Below are 20,919 nucleotides of genomic sequence, written 5' to 3'. Positions count from 1 at the left end.
TGGTTGCTTGTATTTCTGTGGGGTCAGTGGTGATATCCCCCTTATTTCTGAGTGTGTCTATTTTACTCTCCTCTCTTTTCTTCTTTATTAGTATAGCTAGTGTCTATCTATTTTATTAGGTGTTTCAAAAAATCAGCTGCTGGATTTGTTGATTTTTTTGAAGGGTTTTTCATGTCTCTATCTCCTTCAGTTCCGCTCTGATTTTGGTTATTTCTTCTCTTCTGCTAACTTTGGGGTTCGTTTGCTCTTGGTTCTGTAGTTCTTCTAGTTGTGATGTTAGGTTGTTAATTTGAGATCTTTCTAGCTTTTTAATGTGGGCATTTAGTGCTATCAATTTCCCTCTTAACACTGCTTTAGTTTTTTTTCCTAGAAATTCTGATACTTTGTCTTTTGTTCTCATTAGTTTCAAAGAACTTCTTGATTTCTACCTTAATGTCTTTATTTACCAAAGTGTCATTCAGGAGCAGGTTGTTCAATTTCCATGTAGTCGTGTGGTTTTAAATAAGTTTCTTAATCTTGAGTTCTAATTTGATGTGCTGTGGTATGAAAGGCTGTTTGTTATTATTTCACTTCTTATGCAATTGCTGTAAGACTCTCACCTAGTCCAGAGGAAGGGATTCCGGAACCCACTTAAACAAGCAGTATGGCTGCCCCTTAGCAAAGCAGGTGTGCTGCACTAGGGGCAACCCCCTCATCCAGAATGCCCAGACTCTCCAGTGCCAGCAGGTTGGAACATCTAAGCCAGCTGAACCACAGGGACAGCGGCCACTTTCCCCTGGGGCTTCGTCCTAGGGAGAGATCAGAGTTCTGTCTGAAAAACTTGGCGAAGTTGCTGTAATTTCCACAGGGAGGCCCCACCCACTGAGGAGGTGGGGATCACTTAAAGAAGCAGTCTGACCGTGATCTGACATGGCAGCTATGCTGTATTGTGGGGAACTCCTTCCAGTCCAGACAGCCTGGACTCCCTGGAGCCGGCAGGGTAGAATGGCCCACTCTAACTGCAGAGATGGTGACTGCCCTTCCCCCCAGGAACTTGGTCTGTTTCAGGCAGTCTCCAGCCTGCTGCCACTGGCTGGCTGGGATTCCAAGCCAGTGGGTCTTAACTTGTGAGGTGCTGTGGGAGTGGGGCCCACAGAATGAAGCCACTTAACTCCCTGGATTGAGCCCGCTTCTGAGCGGAATGCATGGATGGATCTTCCACTTCACTGGAATTCCCAGGGCCAGAGTATACAAAACTCCTGGGTCTCCGTGCATGCCCCAGTGGCCATTATGTGGAGACTCCACACAGCTCTCTGCTTCGGATCCAAGGCCCTAGTGGCAATGGCTCATGAGGGGATCTCCTGATCTACAGTTTGCAAAGATCCATGGGGAAACCATGGTTTCCCAAATGGGGGTGCATAATCACTCACCACCTCCCTTGGCTGGGGGTGGGGGTTCCCCTGGCTCTGTGCTGCTTCCACATGGGCCATTGCTCTACTCTGCTTTTCCTCACACTTCCTGGGTCCAGCTGTCCACCTAGTCAGTCCTAATGCAATAACCTGGATACCTCAGTTGAAGGTGCAGAATTCGCTTCCTGTTTTCATTCCTCTCTGTGACAGTCGCAGACTGCAGCCGCTTCTAATTGGCCAAGTTATCTGGCACTGGCACCTCTTGAGATATTTTGAATTTATGTAAATATTTTGTGTATCACCTTCTTTCCCAAACAATTATTACTATGATGTCTTCCAGTTGGTAGTTTTCTGATTGCCTCATTTCTTCTACACACACACATTTGTTGACATTTTCCTGTAAGGAAGAGCTTTCCCTTCTCCTTTTTTTTTTTTTTTTAATTATTATTATTTGTTATGCCTTATTTGTGGAGTCCTAATTAGGGAAGGGGAGTTGGGCTGGCGGGACCAAGGGAAAGCAAAAAGAGAAAGCCCTCTCCAGCATACAGCACAAACATCATCCTATAAAATCCTCAGCAAGTCTCTCTCTCCTGTCAGTCAGCTCCTCTCCTGCTGACCTACCTGTTGTTTTCTTGAAATGCATTTTCCTACTTTCTCAAATAAACCTACTTTTCTTTACATACAGCTGCCTTGGTAAATTCTTTTTACCACCTGTGCAATGCCAGCCTCAGATAGTTGCCAACTGGGACATTATTTATCCTTCCTAACTTGACTTTTGTAGTGTTGGGCTCAGTATATGATACCTCAAATTATGGTACCTTGTCATACTGAGTACTTTGAACTGAAGAAGATTGGAAGGGGCTCAGAGTTTCTTTGACCTTCTTCTATTCACCTTTCCCCACTATTTTTCCTCCCCAAGCTGAGTCATAGAAAGCTGAATTCCTCTTTCCTTGAGTGAGTCATAGAAACTAGAACTCCTCTTCCCCAAAGCAAGCATGAAACCCAGAAAGGTCACTCTCTGACCTCTCTTTTACCCTAAAGGTTCTTATGTGGCAAGTATCCTGCTGTATATAGGGGGGAAGAAATGTCATACAGAGACACAGGAAAAATCTGAACAAACGGGCCTTATTGAAGTTCTGTCTCCTCTCCCCTGCCCCTCCAGTCTATTATCATTAGATCATACCCCTTTTTGTCCAATCATGTTTCTTCACAACTATCCACTGCTTTTATCAGATTTATTTTGAAATACACAGTTTTCCTTGGGTCTTTGGGTTTTCATTTCCTTATGATGGCTCGCTCCCATGTAATGTATAAACTTTTATTGAATTAAACTTATATGCTTTTCTCCTATTTTTAGGCTTAGCCAGGAACCCTAGGTGGCTTGGGCAAACTTTTCCCCCCATAAGACAAATGAGATACACATACATGTTTTTATTTTCCCTTCTTTCTTACGTTGGGGCTCAGAAAATGATACCCAAAATATAGCTCTTTGACATGCTTAGTACTTTGAATTAAAGGAAATTAAAAGGTCTCAGAATCAATGACTTTTTGACCTTCTGTGTCTTTTCCCAGGCACAGGGTCAAACTCTCTGGTTTCTTTATCTGAAGCTACTCCAGAAGGAACATAGTTGCTTTGGATACCTTCCCTGAAATGTTATTATTTAGAGAAGAGTAAACTCATATTTCAGGAAGAAAGACTGAGGAATATTATATACCCAGACAGATTGTCACAAACTATTGTCTGTTCTTAAGGTCCCATTCAGTTTCCAAACAGAGCAATTCACAAATGATGATCTGTTCTTGGGCCCAATCAACTCTCCTAAAAATCGTTTACTACCTCTCAAAATTGCCTACATTCCCTCATCTCCTTCTCCTCTATGAAGAGGGTGCTATTTAAGCATTAGCCATCTCACCCTTTTTTGTGTCTCAGTTTTGTATGGCTCATACATACTTTGTGCACACTTGAATGTTAATGTATTTACATACTGTTTTTCATGTTATCAGTTTATTTCAGCAAACTGGAACCTTCAGAAAGGGAGGGGAAAATTTCCTTTGCACCTACACTTACATGAAAGATAGCATATTATAGACACAGTTGAACTTCTCTTAGCCACAGGTTCTGCATCCACATATACAATCAACCTCAAATCAAAAATATTAAAAGACAATAAAAATAAAAGTATGACAATAAAAATAATACAAATAAAATACAGTATAATAACTATTTTTATAGTGTTCCCATTGTATTTGGTATTATAAGTAATCTAGAGATGTTTAAAAGTATCTGGGATGAGATGTGTAGGTTATATGCAAATACTTCTTCACTTTATATGAGGAACTTGAGCATACAAATTTTGGTATCTTTGAAGGTTTCCGGAACCAATTCCCCATGGGTACTGAGGGGATGACCATGTTCTTTAGCACTTTGCTTGTTTTACTTTAACAGTGTATCCTGAAAAAAAATTCTATGTTAGTTGATAGAAACCTTTTTTATTATTTGGGTACCTGCATAGTAGTCAGCCAGACTTTTTAAAGGTTTGCAATGACAACGACATTGACGTAATGAAGTACCTGATACTACATAAGACCAGCTACCATAAACAACTATAAAACTGGAAATGTGTGTGAGAGGTACCTGATATTTTTTGTCCTATTTCTGCAAAATTTTTATAAGCTTTGTTATTTTGAATGCATTTAAAAATCAAGAAAAAATGTAAAATAATAAATCTGTGAGATCTTTACTTTTAAAATGTTTTCCCATTTGACCCCTCTACTCTTCCCCATCATTTCTCACCTCAACCCTTTTTTGATTCCCTATTTTTTGGGATAATCTAAATTCTTTGGCATAATGTCTAAGATTCTCCTAAACTGGCTTCTGCTTACCTTTTCTATTTTATTTCTAACAACTTTTTGCCTTATGGTTCACAATACTAGATAAATGTAGTTGTCCAACTACATCATTCTGTTCTAATACTTCAAAATTGAATTGAAATGATCTGTTTATATACTTGTTTCACTTCACTCTACATTCCTTAAAGGACTGGCATAGTGAGCATTTAATAAATGTTTATTGAACTGAACCTTTGTTGAAGTTTCAGAGCATATTGTCTGTACTTCATTTTTGATAATCAAAGCTTTCTACATGGTTTTATAGTGACTGTTATATATATTTATTTCCTTTCTTACACTGAATTGTTTTTGGACACTGTCTTCTTTGTGTTTTCCCCAAAACATCTTTAATGCTTTGCATGAATAGAATTTAATACATGTATATTGAATCAACAAATAAGTTGGACACTTTTCTTGATAACTGATACTCTCTTCTCTTGAACTCTTAGGTTGTGCCTAGTTTTATTTGTCTGTGCCCAGTTTTTCAAGGAATCCTGAGGCCTTTAGGTTAAGATAATGAAGTTTATTATTATTTCAGCAGAGAACTACTCAGTTTAAACTTATCCATTGTTTGTAATGCTGAAGTAGTCTATAAAGTGGTAGCATGCTGTTTTCTGTAAAATAAAAGTGTAGGGGAAAAAAGTAATATCTTTTCCTTATCCATTGCTAGGTTCGTGGCTAAGACCCCTATAATAAAAGACAGATTAACAAGAGAAATGCATATGCATTAATTTAACATAAGTTTTACATGACACAGAAGTGAAGACCCAAAGAAACAGAGAAACCTGTGTATTTTTATGCTGAGTTTGATGAAGAGTGGATAGCCATGCAGAAGTATGATTGGCAAAAGAGATATGATCTAATGGTAATAAACCAGGTGGCTTAAAGTCTGTTCAGGTTCTTCTTGTCTTCTCTGTGTCTTTGAGCACAAGGATGTTCTTTCCCTCTGGGTATAGGGAGGGTTCCTCTGGAATGAAGGTTTTATCACTTGCTTCAGGGTGAGGGGAAAGTGAGAGTGACCTTTCTGATTCTGCTGTTTTCTCCAATGCTACATGGCCCTATTTTGGGGTAGCATGTTCTGAACCCCACCAAAAGACTCCTCCTCACCTCATACCTCTGTAGTTTGTAACATTTCTTTTGTATGAAGAGAATAGTATAGAGTTAAGTAAGCTAGGCATTCTATAAATATGAAACCCAGGAAATATGAATATAATTGGATTACTCCAGAGCACAACTGGGATCTGACGCAGGCTGATCTGTACCCTTCACATTCTTAGAGGATGGGAAGGGGCAGTGCTTCCCAGTGACCTGGCATCATAGAACTCTGTTTAACTTTTTTGACTTAAATTTTTAGAGTTTATATGGCTTTTGGTTCCTGCAAGGACACAGATTTTGTACATGATTCTCATTAGTACTGACATTCATTTCCAAAGAAAAGAATACTGGGTTCAAGCAAAATAGTATAAATAAATAAAAAAGTAATCTACCAAACAGTTAACACTGAGTACTTATTTACTGTACAAAAGTGTTCTAGATTTTTCTAAGTTTATTGTAAGATTCTTTTATATAGGAAATTTTTCTGATATGTATATAAAAGGCGAATACATTTAAAGTTGGCAAATATTTGTCCATACATATTGTGTAATCTAGAATATACTTGTATAAACACTGTGTAATTAAACAACTTAATAAATATCTATGCGCATTCACTTTGTTAAGGCACTATGAAGGATGTCAAAATGGTAATAAACTTACTGTGTTGAAGGCTTTAAATCTACTTGAATGGCCGGGCGCGGTGGCTCACGCCTGTAATCCCAGCACTTTGGGAGGCCGAGACGGGCGGATCACGAGGTCAGGAGATCGAGACCATCCTGGCTAACATGGTGAAACCCCGTCTCTACTAAAAAATACAAAAAACTAGCCGGGCGAGGTGGCGGGCACCTATAGTCCCAGCTACTCGGGAGGCTGAGGCAGGAGAATGGCGTGAACCCAGGAGGCGGAGCTTGCAGTGAGCTGAGATCCGGCCACCGCACTCCAGCCTGGGTGACAGAGCGAGACTCCGTCTCAAAAAAAAAAAAAAAAAAAAAAAAAATCTACTTGAATGGAAAAGATAAATATGTAAGCAATGACAAGTTTATTCTTCCTTTTTTATATTCTAGGTTGTTCCTAAAGAGATCAGGTGGACTAATCATTATTAAGGGTGTAAAGGAGAAGAATATTTCCTAAAGGCATTATAGATTGAGAGAGCCCATCCAGTTGTAAAAAGTGAGACGATCAGCACAGGCTTTGTGGAGGGAGGGAGTCATAAATCATCCTTAAGAAATTGGGTAGTGGAATTACCAAGAGCCAGGTAGCCAAATTGGGTTCTGAAAAAAAAGATGATTACATTTAGATAGAACAGATTTGAGGTACCAATGTGATTTTTTAGAGGAAATACAAACATGCAATTGAAAATGTAGGACCAGAAATTGGGAAGAATGTCTTCCTAAAGGCTATATTAATCATTGAGGAACGAATATTGAGAGAAGTGATAAAGAAAAGGAATTTCAGAGTAACAGCTGATTCAGGAGTTAAAAGGACAAAGAGGAAATGACAGAGAAGGAGAGTTCAAGAGATTGGTTGGCAAACAGGAGAGAGAGATGTTTCTGAATATAGGTAAAACTTTCAAGAAGGAGGAAGAAGTCAATGATGTGAAATGTCAGAAAAAGTAGAAGATAATGAAGACTATAGAAAGAGAAAGGTTCTAACAAATTTCTGGGTGGCACTGATGCTGCTGGTCTGGGGATCACAATTTGAAAGGATGAGTGGGCAGTTAAGATGTGATTCAGGAGTTTAGTGTAGTAGTTAGTTGCGTAGGCTTTTCATTTGGACAGAACTAGAAAGATAGTGAGGACTAGAAGGTTCTCGGTGAGTTTTAAGAGTTCAGTATTTAGGGAAGAGAAGGTAGTCTTTGGGGATTAATACAGAGGTTGCAAACTGGCTGCCCTTATGCAAACTGCAGCCCAGGTTTATATTTTGTTTGGTCTACTGCATGTTAGTTCAGATGGTATTTTAAAAATATATAGTTGCTGTCAAAGAACAAAATTTCCTGAAAACCAGTTTGGTCATTAAATTAAATTTGTTAAAATCAGGCAGCCTTCCATCTATGAAGTAGAAAGGTGTTCTGATGAGCTGAGCAGAGCCTATTGACCTTATAGGCAGAAAGGAGCTGAAAGAAGCAGAAATAAGGAATAAAAAGCAGATTGGTCATTTCAAAGTACTTTCCTTGTAGAGTTAAAACAGATGAGACATTCTTATCAGGCCAGTTTACTTAGATGGGGCCATGGGGCCTCTTCTAATGGGTTGCTGCAAATCTCTTGTTCTTTAGAAAACTATCCCATTTTAAAGGCTAGTTTGATTATGTGTCACCTAGCATGAATGACTCCATTCTGATTTGGTCTGGTCTTTTGGGGCCTAGTGAAGGAACTCAGTCCAAAACAATGGCCTCCCATAACCTCTTGTTTATGTTGTCAACATTTAGAAGTCAAGATATTTCACGTAAAAGTTCAGACTTCTAAGTTCTCTTGATAGTTTTAAACATCTGGCAACAAATGCTTGGAAGTGACTAGAGACTGCACTCATTAGACAGGCATTAATTTTCCATTGTGCCAAGAATCATCTATCTCTTCCTAAATGTGTCTTATACCTTGCTAACTTGCAATAATTTAACATTTGTTAACTAGATCAGAGGTTTTCAAACTAGCGTGTGTCAGCATCACCTGGAGAGCTCATTGAAACACAGACTTTAGGGCTCCACCCCTACTGGTTTGATTCAGTAGGCTGAAGAGCTGATCTTGCTAAGACATTGTGGGTGGTGCTGATGTTGCTGGTCTGGGAACCACAATTTGAAAGGATGAGTGGGCAGTAAGAAAGTGGCTCCGGAGTTTAGTTTATTAGTTAGTTATGTAGGCTTTTCATTCAGGAAGAAATAGGTTCTGTTCTCTCACCCAGAAAATAAAGATCATAAGCCTATTTCATGAGTTGCTTTTTAATATAAGATAATGCACATAAAATATATATCAACATCCTTGAAGAGAGGCCTAGTTTATTGTAACTCTTCATTAAATTATTTGGTTGTATTGTTGTTATTACTACTTCTATTATGTCTTTCAACAGAATTGACTCTGGGGAGGAGAAAGTCAGAGATAGATTAAAGTTTTGAAGTGATCAGTGTCTTTTTTTAAATGAAGGAAGAATAAAAGCATAGAAGAAATTTACTATTTCTATGACAGCATAATTGACAGCAAGTTACCAGGGGATGGAGTAATGGTGGAAACATAAAGACATAGAGAATCAGTCATGATATTGAGGCTGAGTGCTTTGTATGTATGTATATATGGGACAACATCTGGTACGAGGTAGGAAGGTTGTAAATCCCACTGAGGCCCAGGGTATGCCACCCAAAAATGACTGTAGGAGACCAGAGTGCCAGCCCCAAATATTCCTCTTTGCCATATTGATTTTTTTAAAGCTTGTTATTTTGTGAAACTGCAGACACTGAAGTAGCTCTGAAAAACTCCGCTTTTATGAAGGAAATTTACATTTATATAGGAGATTTTCATTAGTAAAGGTATTTGTGTCAGAAAGAGAGTTACTCTATGACAACTTTTATCAGATGAGAGACTTTGATCTGCATAGCAAGGCAACCTTTTTTCAATATACATTTCTTCCCCTCACCTTTCTATAATTTGGCTTCACCAGCCCCAGAAACCCTAAGCCCTTATTTCTTTCTGTAGCTCAGAATGCTAAATAAGCTTCAATCTGGGGAATAAGGGAATTCTGTCCCTTTTTTGAGTTTCATATTTTTGTGAGACTCCCATGCATACATGGGTACACATGTTATTAGAATAGTTTCTGTCCAGTTAAGCTGCCTTATGTCAATTTAATTTGTAGCTCAGCCAAAGAATGTAGGAGGGTAGAGGAAAGCTATTTTTCTATCCCCTACAATCCAAGGCATCCAACTCAGCTATAGGATGGTTAGTAAGGTGGAAGAAGACCCTATGCAATGGGTGGCACTATCTCCATATTTTCAATGATGATAGTCATAGAATTTAAATATTGCTTCCTTTCCACGTAGATAGTAGGTGGAAGTGAAAGGATTTTAATCCATTTCCTTCTTACTCTAAAATTCATGCCTTTTCCTTCAGAGCATGCTGCCTTTCAAGCCCACACTATTTTCTATTAGATCGAACACTCCTACTTGCCTAGATAATCTCCTTTGTCTTCAGTATTATTTCAACGTTATATCTTTCAGGAAACCTTCATGATTCCACAGTCTAATATAGACGCTCCTCCCATACTTTCTATTATCATGATCTATATATGTAATATAAATTACATATTTTTCTATTTCTCTGGCCAATTAGAGTTCCTTAGAGGACAGGCAGTCCATATTACTGTCATTTTGTCTCCAGAGAGCAAAAAATAGTTGCTTAATAAATGAAAAAAATACAAGATTAGATAAATAGTATATTAGTTAGAGTTCTCTACCGGGACAGAACTAATTGTGTATGTGTGTGTGTGTGTATGTGTTTTTATATATGTATATATGTGTGTATGTGTGTGTGTGTGTATACATATAGATATAGATATGAGTTTATTAAGTCTTAACTCACACAATCACAAGGTCCCACAATAGTTCATCTACAGGAAAGCCAGCCAGAGTCCCAAAACTGAAGATCTGATGTTCGGGGGTAGGAAGTATCCAGCATGGGAGAAGGATGTAGGCTGGAAAACTAGGCCAGTCTGGTCTTTTCACGTTTTTCTGTCTGCTTTATATTCTAGCTGTGCTGGCAGTTATTAGATGGTGTCTACCCAGATTAAGGGTGGGTCTGCCTTTCCCAGCCCACTGACTCAAATGTTCATCTCCTTTGGCAACAACCTTACAGATACACCCAGGATCAATACTTTGCATTCTTCAATCCAATTAAGTTGACACTCAGCGTTAACCATCACAAGTCCACCCGTTGTCAACTTGAACCCACACACGTCTCCTGAGATCATACATAATATTCAAATAAAGACAATAATAAGGCCACAATTTTATCTAACATAATACAACTATTCTTCCTACAACTGGAAATGCACCAATCCCCAACCCAAATACTATTACATAAAGTTAACAATACTTCAATGCTGATATGAAGTCAATAAATTTTATGTCACATAATAAAGGAAAAAGGAATAAAATGAAGATATTTTCTTAGTACAAGTGTATATATAGACACACATGTTTTTAACAAAAGAAGGAAGAAATACTCATGACAATTACAATCCTCATTCTTGCAGCTGGTATTGATGACTACCTTCTACTAACCATTCTGTATTCCCTTTGCCTTCAGCAAGCACCTCAGCAGGTTGTGTTTTTTTTTTTTTTTTTTTTTTTTTTTTTTTTTTTTTTTTTTTCCTGGTGGAGTGACCCAAACCTTCATTCCTGAAGGGTCTGGGCCATTTGTAATCCTTCCTGGATTGGGCTGTTGTCATTTCCCATTGACTTTAATGACAGGGCATGGTAATACTAAGAGACGCCCTAATAGATCTGTATTCTGCACATACACTTCCTTACCTCCGTTGTGGAGTAGTACACTAATTTCATCTTGACAGTCTGGGTCAGTCACCCCAGCCAACAGTGTAACTCTGTTCTTAGCCTGTTGACTTAAAGGTAGGAGGAGCTCAAAGTGTCCAGGTGACAATTTTAACTTCCAGGTTAATGGAATCGTGTCTCCTGGTAGCAGCATTTGTCACTCTGGAACTAAGACGTCTAGGCCAGCAGAACATAATGTTGCAGGAACAGGGGCAAAAATTTTGCTAGTAGATCACTAGGAGTGGTGTTGAGTGGTGCCACTTCCACCCCTTGATTCCTGGACCTGTGAATCCTAACTATGGGAGAAAGAGTAGCATATATTGGATGCTGATTTAGAGCATACACAGCCTTCCGGAGAACTTTGGCCAAGCCCTGCAAAGTACTGTCACCTAGTTGTAATTGTGACTTCGAAAGGACATTCCACCATTCTGTTAATCCAGCTGTTTCAGGACTATGGGGAACATGGTAAGACCAGTGAGCATGAGCATGAGCCCACTGCCACACTTCTTTAGCTGTAAAGTGAGTGCCTTGGTCAGAGGCAATGCTATGTGGAATACCATGACAGTGGATAAGGCATTCCATGAGTCCACAGACGGTAGTCTTGGTAGAAGAATTACATGCAGGATAGGCAAACCCATATCCAGAGTAACTGTCTATTCCAGTGAGGACAAACCTCTGCCCTTTCCATGATGGAAAAGGTCCAGTATCAACCTGATACCAGGTAGTTGGCTGATCATACTGAGGAATAGTGCCATATTGAGGGCTTGGTGTTGGTCTCTATTGCTGGAAATTGGACACTCAGCAGTGGCCATGGCCAGGCAGATCAGCCTTGATGAATGGAAGTGCATGTTGCTGAGCCCATGCATAACCTCCATCCCTACCACTATGGCCACTTTGTTCATGGGCCCATTGGTCAATGACAGGTGGCTGTAAAAAGAGGCTGAGTGATGTCCACAGAACAGGTCATCCTATCCACTTGATTATTAAAATCCTCCTTTGCTGAGGTCACTCATTGGTGAGCAATCACATGGGATACATATATCTTCACAGTTTTGGACCACTCAGAGATCCATCCACATACCCCTTCCCCAGATTTCTTTGTCACCAATTTTCTAATCATGCTTCTTCCAAGTCCCTGACCATGTAGCCACACCATTGGCTACAGTCCCTGAATCAGCATATAATCACACATCTGGCCATTTCTCCTTCCATGCAAAATGTGGAACCAGGTGTACTGCTGGAACTTCTGCCCACTGGGAAGATTTCCCTTCACTCTTGACCTTCAGTGATGTCCTAGAAAGGGGTTGTAGTGCTGCACCACTTTGGGTGGTGCTTGCATATTGTGCAGAACCATCTGTGAACCAGGTCCTAGTCTTTTCTTCCTCTGTCAACTGATCATAGGGAACTCCCCATGAAGCCATTGGTGCAGGCTGGGGGAGAGAAGGTGGGGTGGCAGGAGTGGACACCGTGGGCATTTGAGTCACTTCCTCATGTTACTTACTTGTGCCTTCAGGACATCCTCAAGCCCAATCACATGTATACCACTTCCATTTGCTGATGGAATGCTGCTGTGCATGACCCACTTTATGGCTAGATGAGTCAGAAAGCACTTAGTTCATGATAGGCAGTTCAGGTTGCATGGTAACTTGATGACCTGTAGTCAAACTTTCATTTTCCACCAAAGACCAATAATGGGCCAAGAACTGTCTCTCAAAAGGACAGTACTTATCTGCAGAAGATGGCAGAGCCTTACTCCAAAATCCTAGGAGACTCTGCTGTGATTTACCTACAGGGGCCTGCCAAAGGCTCTAAACAGCATCCCTATCTGCCCCTGACATCTCAAGCACCATTGGATCTGCTGGGTCATATGGTGCAAATGACAGAGCAGCTTGCACAGCAGCCTGGACTTGTTGCAGAGCCTTCTCCTATTCTGGAACACACTCAAAGCCCTTTGGGTCAGTCAATAAATGGGCTGGAGTAACACACCCGAATGAGGAATGTGTTGCTTCCAAAATCCAAGTACACCCACTAGGCATTGTGCCTCCTCCTTGGTTGTAGGAGGGGCCAAATGCAGCAACTTAGTTTTTACTTTAGAAGGAATACCTTGACAGGCCCCACACCAGTAGACCCCTAGAAATTTTACTGAGGTAGAAGTTCTCTGAATTTTAATTGGATTTATTTCCCATCCTCTGGCATGCAAATGTCTCACCAATAAGTCCAGTGTGTTTGCTACTTCTTGCTCACTGGATCCAATCAGCATAATGTCATCAATGTAATGGGCCAGTGTGGTATCTTGTGGAAGCAAAAAGCTATCAAGTTCTTTCCAAATAAGATTATGACACAGAGCTGGAGAGTTGATATACCCCCTGAGGGAGGACATTAAAGGTATATTGTTGACCTTACCAGCTGAAGGCAAATTGTTTCTGGTGGACCTTATGAACAGGAATGGAGAAAAGGTCATTTGCCAAGTCAATGGCTGCGTAACTGGTACCAGGAGATGTTTTAATTTGCTCAAGCAATGAAACCACATCTGGTACAGCAGCTGCAATTGGAGTCACCATTTGGTTAAGCTTACGATAATCCACTGTCATTCTCCAAAATCCATCTGTCTTCTGCACATGCCAAATAGGAGAGTTGAATGGGGATGTAGTGGGAATTACCACCCATGCATCTTTCAAGTCCTTGGTGTTGGCACTAATCTCCACAGTCCCTCCAGGGATGCAATATTGTTTTTGATTTACTGTTTTTCTAGGTAGAGGGAGCTCTAATGGCTTACATTTGGCATTCCTACCATAATGGCCCTCATCCTACCAGTCAGGGAGCCAATGTGGGGGTTCTGCCAGTTTGCAAGTATGTCTATGCCAATTATGCCTTCTGGCACTGGGGGAATGACCACAGGATGAGTCCAGACCCACTGTAAGTCAGACCCAAGCTAAAACTTCATCAATTACTTGACCTCTATAAGCCCCTACTTTAACTGGAGGACCACAATGACCTTTTGGGTCCCCTGAAATCAACGTCAGCTCAGAGCCAGTGTCCAGTAATCCCTGAAATGTCTGAACATTTCCCTTTCCCCAGTGCACAGATACCCTGGTAAAAGGCCGAAGGTCTCCTTGGGGATGGAGAGAGAAAAATTAACAGCATAAATTGTTGGTAGTGTAGTGGCATCCTTCCTCAAGGGGACCCGACCTCCCCTTCATTCAAGGGGTCTGGGTCTGTAAACTGATTCAAGTTTGGAAACTGAGGGGCCATGAATCCTTGTTTTTACAATTCAAATTAGTCTTTTGTCCATTTGACCTAGAAGTTTTCTGCTTGTATAAATTAAGTAAGAATGCAGTAGGCTTCCTATCAATTTCACTTATAGAAATACTATGATTAGTTAGCCAGTGCCAGAGCTCTACATGAGTCAGACTATTCTGATTGCGATTTTGCCTCTGCTGTCTATTAAGCTATGCCCACCTTGCCTTTGAAGGTTGAGTGCTACCCCTTGGCCCCTGCCACCTCGGGATCCCATTATTCCCACTGTATTTAAATTTTGTAGTTCAGTGATTGCCGTTCTCACTGTTAGATCTGACATACAGAGAAGAGCAATTACAGGGCCCTTCAAAGATGCAGGTGCTGCCCTCACAAATCTATTTTGCAAGGCATTGGTCAAGAATATATCTTCTGGACCCTCCCAGCTGGGATGAGTAGATCTACAGTGACTAATCCACTCCACCATCCCAATCTCCCTAAGCCTTTGGATCCCTTCCTCTACAGTACACCAAAGGAGATCAGGCATTTCCAGCTTGCTCACAGTAGGTCTTTTAATCCATATTTCAGCTAACCAAGCAAATAAACTATTACAACCTTTTTTTTCACTCGAGCTGCAACACTAAATGCAGAATCCCTACTTAGTGGGCCCAGATCAATAAATTCAGCCTGATCCAATTCTATGTTCCTTCTACCATTATCCCACACCCTTAATATCCATTCCCATGTCTGTTCTTCAGATTTCTGTTTATATAAATTAGAAAATTCAAGTAGTTCTTTTTGAGTATAGTGTACCTCCTCATAGGTCACACTCTGAGCCTCACCTGTAGGGCCCACTGGGATGTTAGTCTACTTATAAGTCTAGAAGCAAACAGGGCTGTTGCGGATGGCTCCTGAGGAGAATCAACATTATCTTGCCTGGCAACTGCCTCAGGGGAGGCCATCACTTTTCCTCAGGCAGCGAAGGGTTTATCTCCTCAGACAAAGGTGGAAAGACTGATGGCAGCATGGGTCGGGGAGGGGATGTTGCCACTACTGGGAGTGGGGAAGCTATTTCTTTTGGCAAAAAAAGTTTGTCAGAGTTTACAAACTCAGTGTCCCCAGCTTCATGAGAGGCCTCCCAAACATTGCCATTCCAAGTTGCAGGGTCCCATTCTTTTCCAATCAGTGCCCTCACTTTAAGGGCTTGTGTCTGTTTTCCCACAATTTCATGTCTTTCTCTACAGGAGATAAGACTTTCACTCAGGGCAATCTTAGCAAATTTGAGGCTCAGTATCTGCTTCTGAAGCTGGGATTAGAATCCCTGATTTCATCATTTCCTTTCATCACTTTGTCCACTGAACTCAGGAGCAACCAACCAGCTTCGTTATATTCCTTGATTCTCCACATATAGTCAAAGGTATTATATATAGAGTCACTAAACTCCTTGCCTCTCACGAATGGTGAATCAGGAATGTCAAATGCATTCATTTTGCATAACTCTCTAAACAGTTCATGCCAAGGACTATCAGTGTTCTCCATACTACTGGGAGTAGAGTCCTTGGCATTTTTGGGTGTAATAATGTTAAGCATCCAACTCCAGAAACCCCCAAACCAATGAAAGGACTTCATCCTTAATATTCTGTACCTCTAGAACCATATACATACACATATATATATGAGTTTATTAAGTATTAACTAAGATGATTACAAAGTCCCACAATAGGCCATCTGCAAGCTGAGGAGCAAGGAAAGCCAAGTCCAAGTCCCAAAACTCAAGAACTTGGAGTCTAATGTTCAAGGGCAGGAAGCATCCAGCATGGGAGAAGGATGTAAGCTGAGAGGCTAGGCTAGTCTAATCTTTTCACGTTTTTCTGCCTGCTTTATGTTCTGGCTGCACTGGCAGCTGATTAGATGGTGCCCACCCAGATTAAGGATGCCTTTCCCAGACCACTGACTAAAATGTTAATCTTTTTTGGCAACAACCTCACAGACACATTCAGGATCAATACTTTGCATCCTTCAATCCAATCAAGTTGGCACTCAGTATTAACTATCACAAAGAGATGCATAGATAGATGAACAAATATATGAACCATGAATAAGGGCTCTGATCTGGCTAAGAGAAATGCTGAGCTCAACCACCTTAGGACACACAGGTAGCCTCTGCCTGGGAGGTAGTCGTTTTACTTTGTGCTTAGTCTATGATGGAGGATGTGCCGCCATGTTCAGTATGATGATGGATCCAGGTAGCAATGGAGCAATGGTGGCATTGCAGGCTCAATCAGCATCTTGATTCCAGTGGGTCTCATCACAGGACAGGTCCTTACTATATACATCTACATGAGAGAGATAGTCAGATTGATGGCTCTGATTTGTTTGGATAGTTCATGGGACCAAAGAGGAGTGGCCCAAAAGGGGGAGCACAAAATAAAGAGCTCTATGTTTCTGATACAGAGGCTACCTGAGTATCCCAAAGTGGTTGAGTCTGACACTGCTCTTCATGAGACGAAACATCTTCTCAGTTTATTCATCTACCTGTGCATCAATTTTTCATCTAATTTAATCTTTATTTTTCATTTATTAAACAAATATATATTGATCCTGGAGACTGAAAAACAGTAAGATATCCTGCTTGTCTTCCGAGGTACTCTAATGGGACAGATAAACACACATAGACACACATGTATCAGATACACACACACACACACATATATATATATACACACATACACATTTATGTAATTTGTAATATGCTAATTACAATGATAGATGTAAACTATGGGAGCAGAGAAGAGGAGCATCTACAATAGACTAGAATCAGATAAATCTTTCTGTCCACAGTGGTTGCAAATTTCTCTCCTTTCACAACCAGTGCAGGTACATGTCTCTATAGCTATTGCCTGAAAAGGAGTGGAAATTTCTGCTCACCCACTCCTTTTAGAGTGAATCTTAGAAACTGAGGCTGACCGGTAGGTTGGTGAGGAAGTTCTCCCAGCCAGTGGAGAGTGGGCAAAAACCCTTTGGGAGCTGTCCTAGCCTGCAACCACTTCAGAAATTTCTCATTAATGTGCATTAAAGTGAGGGATTTATTTTTAATTTTATTTTTTTGAGACAGTCTTGCTCTGTCACCCAGGCTGGAGTGCCATGGCTCACTGCAACCTCCACCTCCCTGGTTCAAGTGACTCTCTTGCCTCAGCCTCTTGAGTAAGTGGGATTACAGGCACATGCCACCATGCCCGGCTAATTTTTATATTTTTAGTAGAGATAGGATTTCGCCACGTTGGCCAGGCTTGTCTCAAACTGCTGACCTCAGGTGATCCATCCTCTTTGGCCTTCTAAAGTGCTGAGATTACAGGCGTGAGCCACTGTGCCTGGCCTAAAGTGAGGAATTCTTATTATGCAGTCAAACATTCAATGTGGTCAGCATGTTTACTACCCAGTTCCTAAAGATGTTCCACAAAACCCTTTCATCAGCTTAGAAGTCTGATCCTTCCTCTTCCAGAACACTATGAATCTGTCAGCGTTCCATCCTTGTCACTGTCAAGAACTGTGAGGAGTTTAAGATTGTATCCTACTTGCAAACTAAGAATTTAGTCTAGCACAATTTCATCGATGCTGCCAAAAAAATTGTAGGACAGAGACTAATTACTTGCAACAACAGCAGTAGAGTATCAACATTTTCTTGTACCAATTTATCAAGTCCCAGTTTTTACAGTGCAAGGCAAAGATGGTCACATGATACAGTCATATGCAATGGGTCATGTTGTAGGTTGTGTTCCCTCAGTTTAGGTAACACCTATTTTATAATGGTCAGTAAGCAAACCTACCCTTTGCTTTGAAAGTAGACATTATTTTTATCATCTAAAGCTGTAGTTATAAAAAGATAGCCCAAAGCAAAGGCAGTCAGTGCCACTGCTAGTTCTGAGAGCTACAATAGCTTCCACAGAGATTTCTACAAGTATGAGAACTTACATAAAGTGAAATCAGCCCTCTATCTTCATCTTCCCATTAACCAAGCTCAGCTTTAAACAGATCATCAATTTACTTTTGAATAGTCCATGTTCAACACTCCCTGCTGGAAACCTTTGAAATTTAAAATTTGCCTTTGAATAACTGTCCCATTTTATGTTTTCTCTTTGGGAGCAATATAAAAATGGGTTAGATAGCATATTCATATGCTAAAATTGAAAAAAAGCAACATCTAATAATATTTATTCAGGCCTTAGATATTTTAATGTGTATATTCAAAGTTTGAAAACAATATACATTGCAGAAAATAAAAAAGTAGTATTGATTTTTTCAACTTTTATTTTAGCTTACAGATTGCAGTGGACCAAAGGAAAATGCTTCATATATTGAGCAAAATAAAGAAAATCAGTGTTTTGAAAATGAAACTGATGAGACGACAACTGTAAGTGTTACATTGTTTTCTTTCTTACTAGGCTTCATGGGTAAGATTTGTCTTGTTCTCTGTGGATAGTGCTAGTAGTGTTAAAGAAGGAAAAGGAAATGTGTAACCTAATTTCTAGCTTTGGCCTGGTCAGCAAATTGGGTTCTCAGGCTTCTAAGCTGACACTGAATGTGTATCATTTTGAGTAGTTGTGTGTTTCATTTTGGGTTCTGTGTTTTAGTAGGTAGTCTTAAGGTGCTGGTTATCACACAATCATTTTGTAAGCTATTTCACTTTCCTCTCTTGAAAAATACTTTCATTTAACCTAGAAGATGTTAACTATTTGAGACAGTAATAAAATGCAAAATGTGTATCCAGGAAAGGAAGTTATCTAATTTGGCAATGAGACTGTTTCTTTTCCAAAAGAAGAGAGGGAGGGTGGACATCCATGCTGGGCTCATGAATACTTGGAAAACACATTTTTGGACTTCCTGGCTGTTTGCAAGGATATTTGTATTTTTGCTTCCTGAAAATGAAGTCATTAGTCCTAAGTGGGATACGAATGTGCCAACCTTCCAGGCAGCTAAATTAAATAAATGCTGAAAAATATATTAGAGAAATTTTTGATTTCATAATTGGAGAGCATATTGCTAGCTTATGCTGCTTAAACGCTAAAAGCTTCCATTTCCTCATCTTATAGGGTACTTTTGAAATTTTAATGAGATCCTGAATATGAACATGCTTAGTACTGCTTGGCAAATAGTAGATATTCATGCTATTGAAATTAATTGCAAGTTTTGCATTTATTTTATTGAGGATATTTTTATTAACATTTGGAAAATAAAAATGAAGATATTAATGAAAACTTTAGACCTTTAATGATGAATACTTCATATTTAATATGGTTTCTTTCTTTATTTTATTCCTGTTTTTCCTTTGAACAATTTAAAATAATTGGGAGTATTTTTTAGGGATGTATTCTGTGTTTAAATAAACCTAATATACAAAACGTAAAGTTTGGAGATTTGATATTCCAGAGTCCTAGTGAGAAACAATGAAAATTTTTAATCAACTTATAGAGAAACGAGGAATCTTAAAGAAATAATTGACAGGACTTGGTGACTGAGTAAATTGAGAGTTAGGTGGTATCAGAGCAAAAATGGGGTTATTTGGAGGAAAGCTGACTAATGGGTAGATAGAGTTAACTAATTCAATTATGACATCTTAAATTTGAAATAACATGGGAACAACTAAGAAAATACCTTGAGAGGAGATGCGGCATATTTGTGGAGAACAAAGTGTAATATCAAAAATAGGACAGTGTGGTAGAATGGAATGAACAAAAGATCCGAAGTCAGAAACCAGGATTTGTATCTTGGCTCTATCACAAATTAGTCATGTGACCTCAGGCACATTAAATGACTTTTTATTGTGCCTGAAATGAGATACAATGAGATTATACCTATTGTGACTATACTATAGGAATATAAAAAGGATGAAATGGGATAGTTATATATGAAAGGATTGATAGGTAAATGCTCTAGATATTGCATGCATTTGGAGAAATGAGTAGAGCACTAAATGCATTTAGGAATATCTTTGTTTTAATACTGTTTTAATTGTTTGATATTTTATCTTTTTCAGCAGAAAACAGTCTAGCCAATCTTATGAATTAGAACTGGTTGATTAAGGGACTAAGTAAATATTATGCAGGTACCACAATGGGTGGGGCAGAAAGTTAGGTTTCTTTCAGCAAGAGCAGAGAGGTAACAAGGTAGAAACACATTTGACTGTAGGACACATATCAGACTCATAAAGAAGAATTGTATAAGAGTAAGTCATAACTGGAAACAGAGATGTTAGATTATTGTCTTTGTACACTTACTATTTGAGTGTTCTCGGGCAAGTCACTTAGACTATCTGTGTGCCTCAGTTTCCTAATCTAAACCCTAATCTCAAGAGAGAGACTGATTAGATATTAATAATTTATGGGGCTGGTGGCAGTAGCCCAGGCCTGTAATTCCAGCACTTTGGGAGGCCAAGGCAGGTGGATCACTTGAGGCCAGGAGTTTGAGACCAGTCTGGCCAATATGGTGAAACCCCGCCTCTACTAAATACAAAAATTAGCCAGGTGTGGTAGTGTGTGCCTGTAATCCCAGCTACTTGGGAGGCTGAGGCAGGAGAATTGCTTGAACCTGGGAGTTGGATGTTGTAGTGAGCTGAGATAGCGCCACTGTACTCTAGCATGGGTGACAGGGAAAGACTCCATCTCAAAAAAATAAATAAATAAAAATAAATAAGTAACGTATGAGTCCTTTCGATTATGATACATTTAGTATACTTTGATAGAATAGAATAATTATGTGTTTTAGAGAATTTCAGCATTGCTCTTAATT

The 20,919-nt window shown here is 39.7% G+C and overlaps 1 protein-coding gene across 12 annotated transcripts in view; it reads left to right on the top strand.

Moving 5' to 3' along the window:
- The window catches only part of LOC105468849 (discs large MAGUK scaffold protein 2), a 2,241,192-nt gene that overhangs the window by 501,466 nt on the left and 1,718,807 nt on the right, over positions 1-20,919 (top strand). For all 12 annotated transcript variants that reach the window (XM_024788717.2, XM_011719263.2, XM_011719258.3 and 9 more), the window contains one exon: positions 18,449-18,544. In XM_024788717.2, coding sequence (XP_024644485.1) covers positions 18,449-18,544 — 96 coding nt within the window. The remainder of the gene's footprint in view (positions 1-18,448; positions 18,545-20,919) is intronic.

This window comes from Macaca nemestrina, chromosome 12, assembly GCF_043159975.1.
Source record: "Macaca nemestrina isolate mMacNem1 chromosome 12, mMacNem.hap1, whole genome shotgun sequence".
Taxonomy (NCBI): Eukaryota; Metazoa; Chordata; class Mammalia; order Primates; family Cercopithecidae; genus Macaca; species Macaca nemestrina.
The sequence above is the reverse complement of the archived record's forward strand: the minus strand, read 5'-3'. Positions and strand labels throughout refer to the sequence as shown.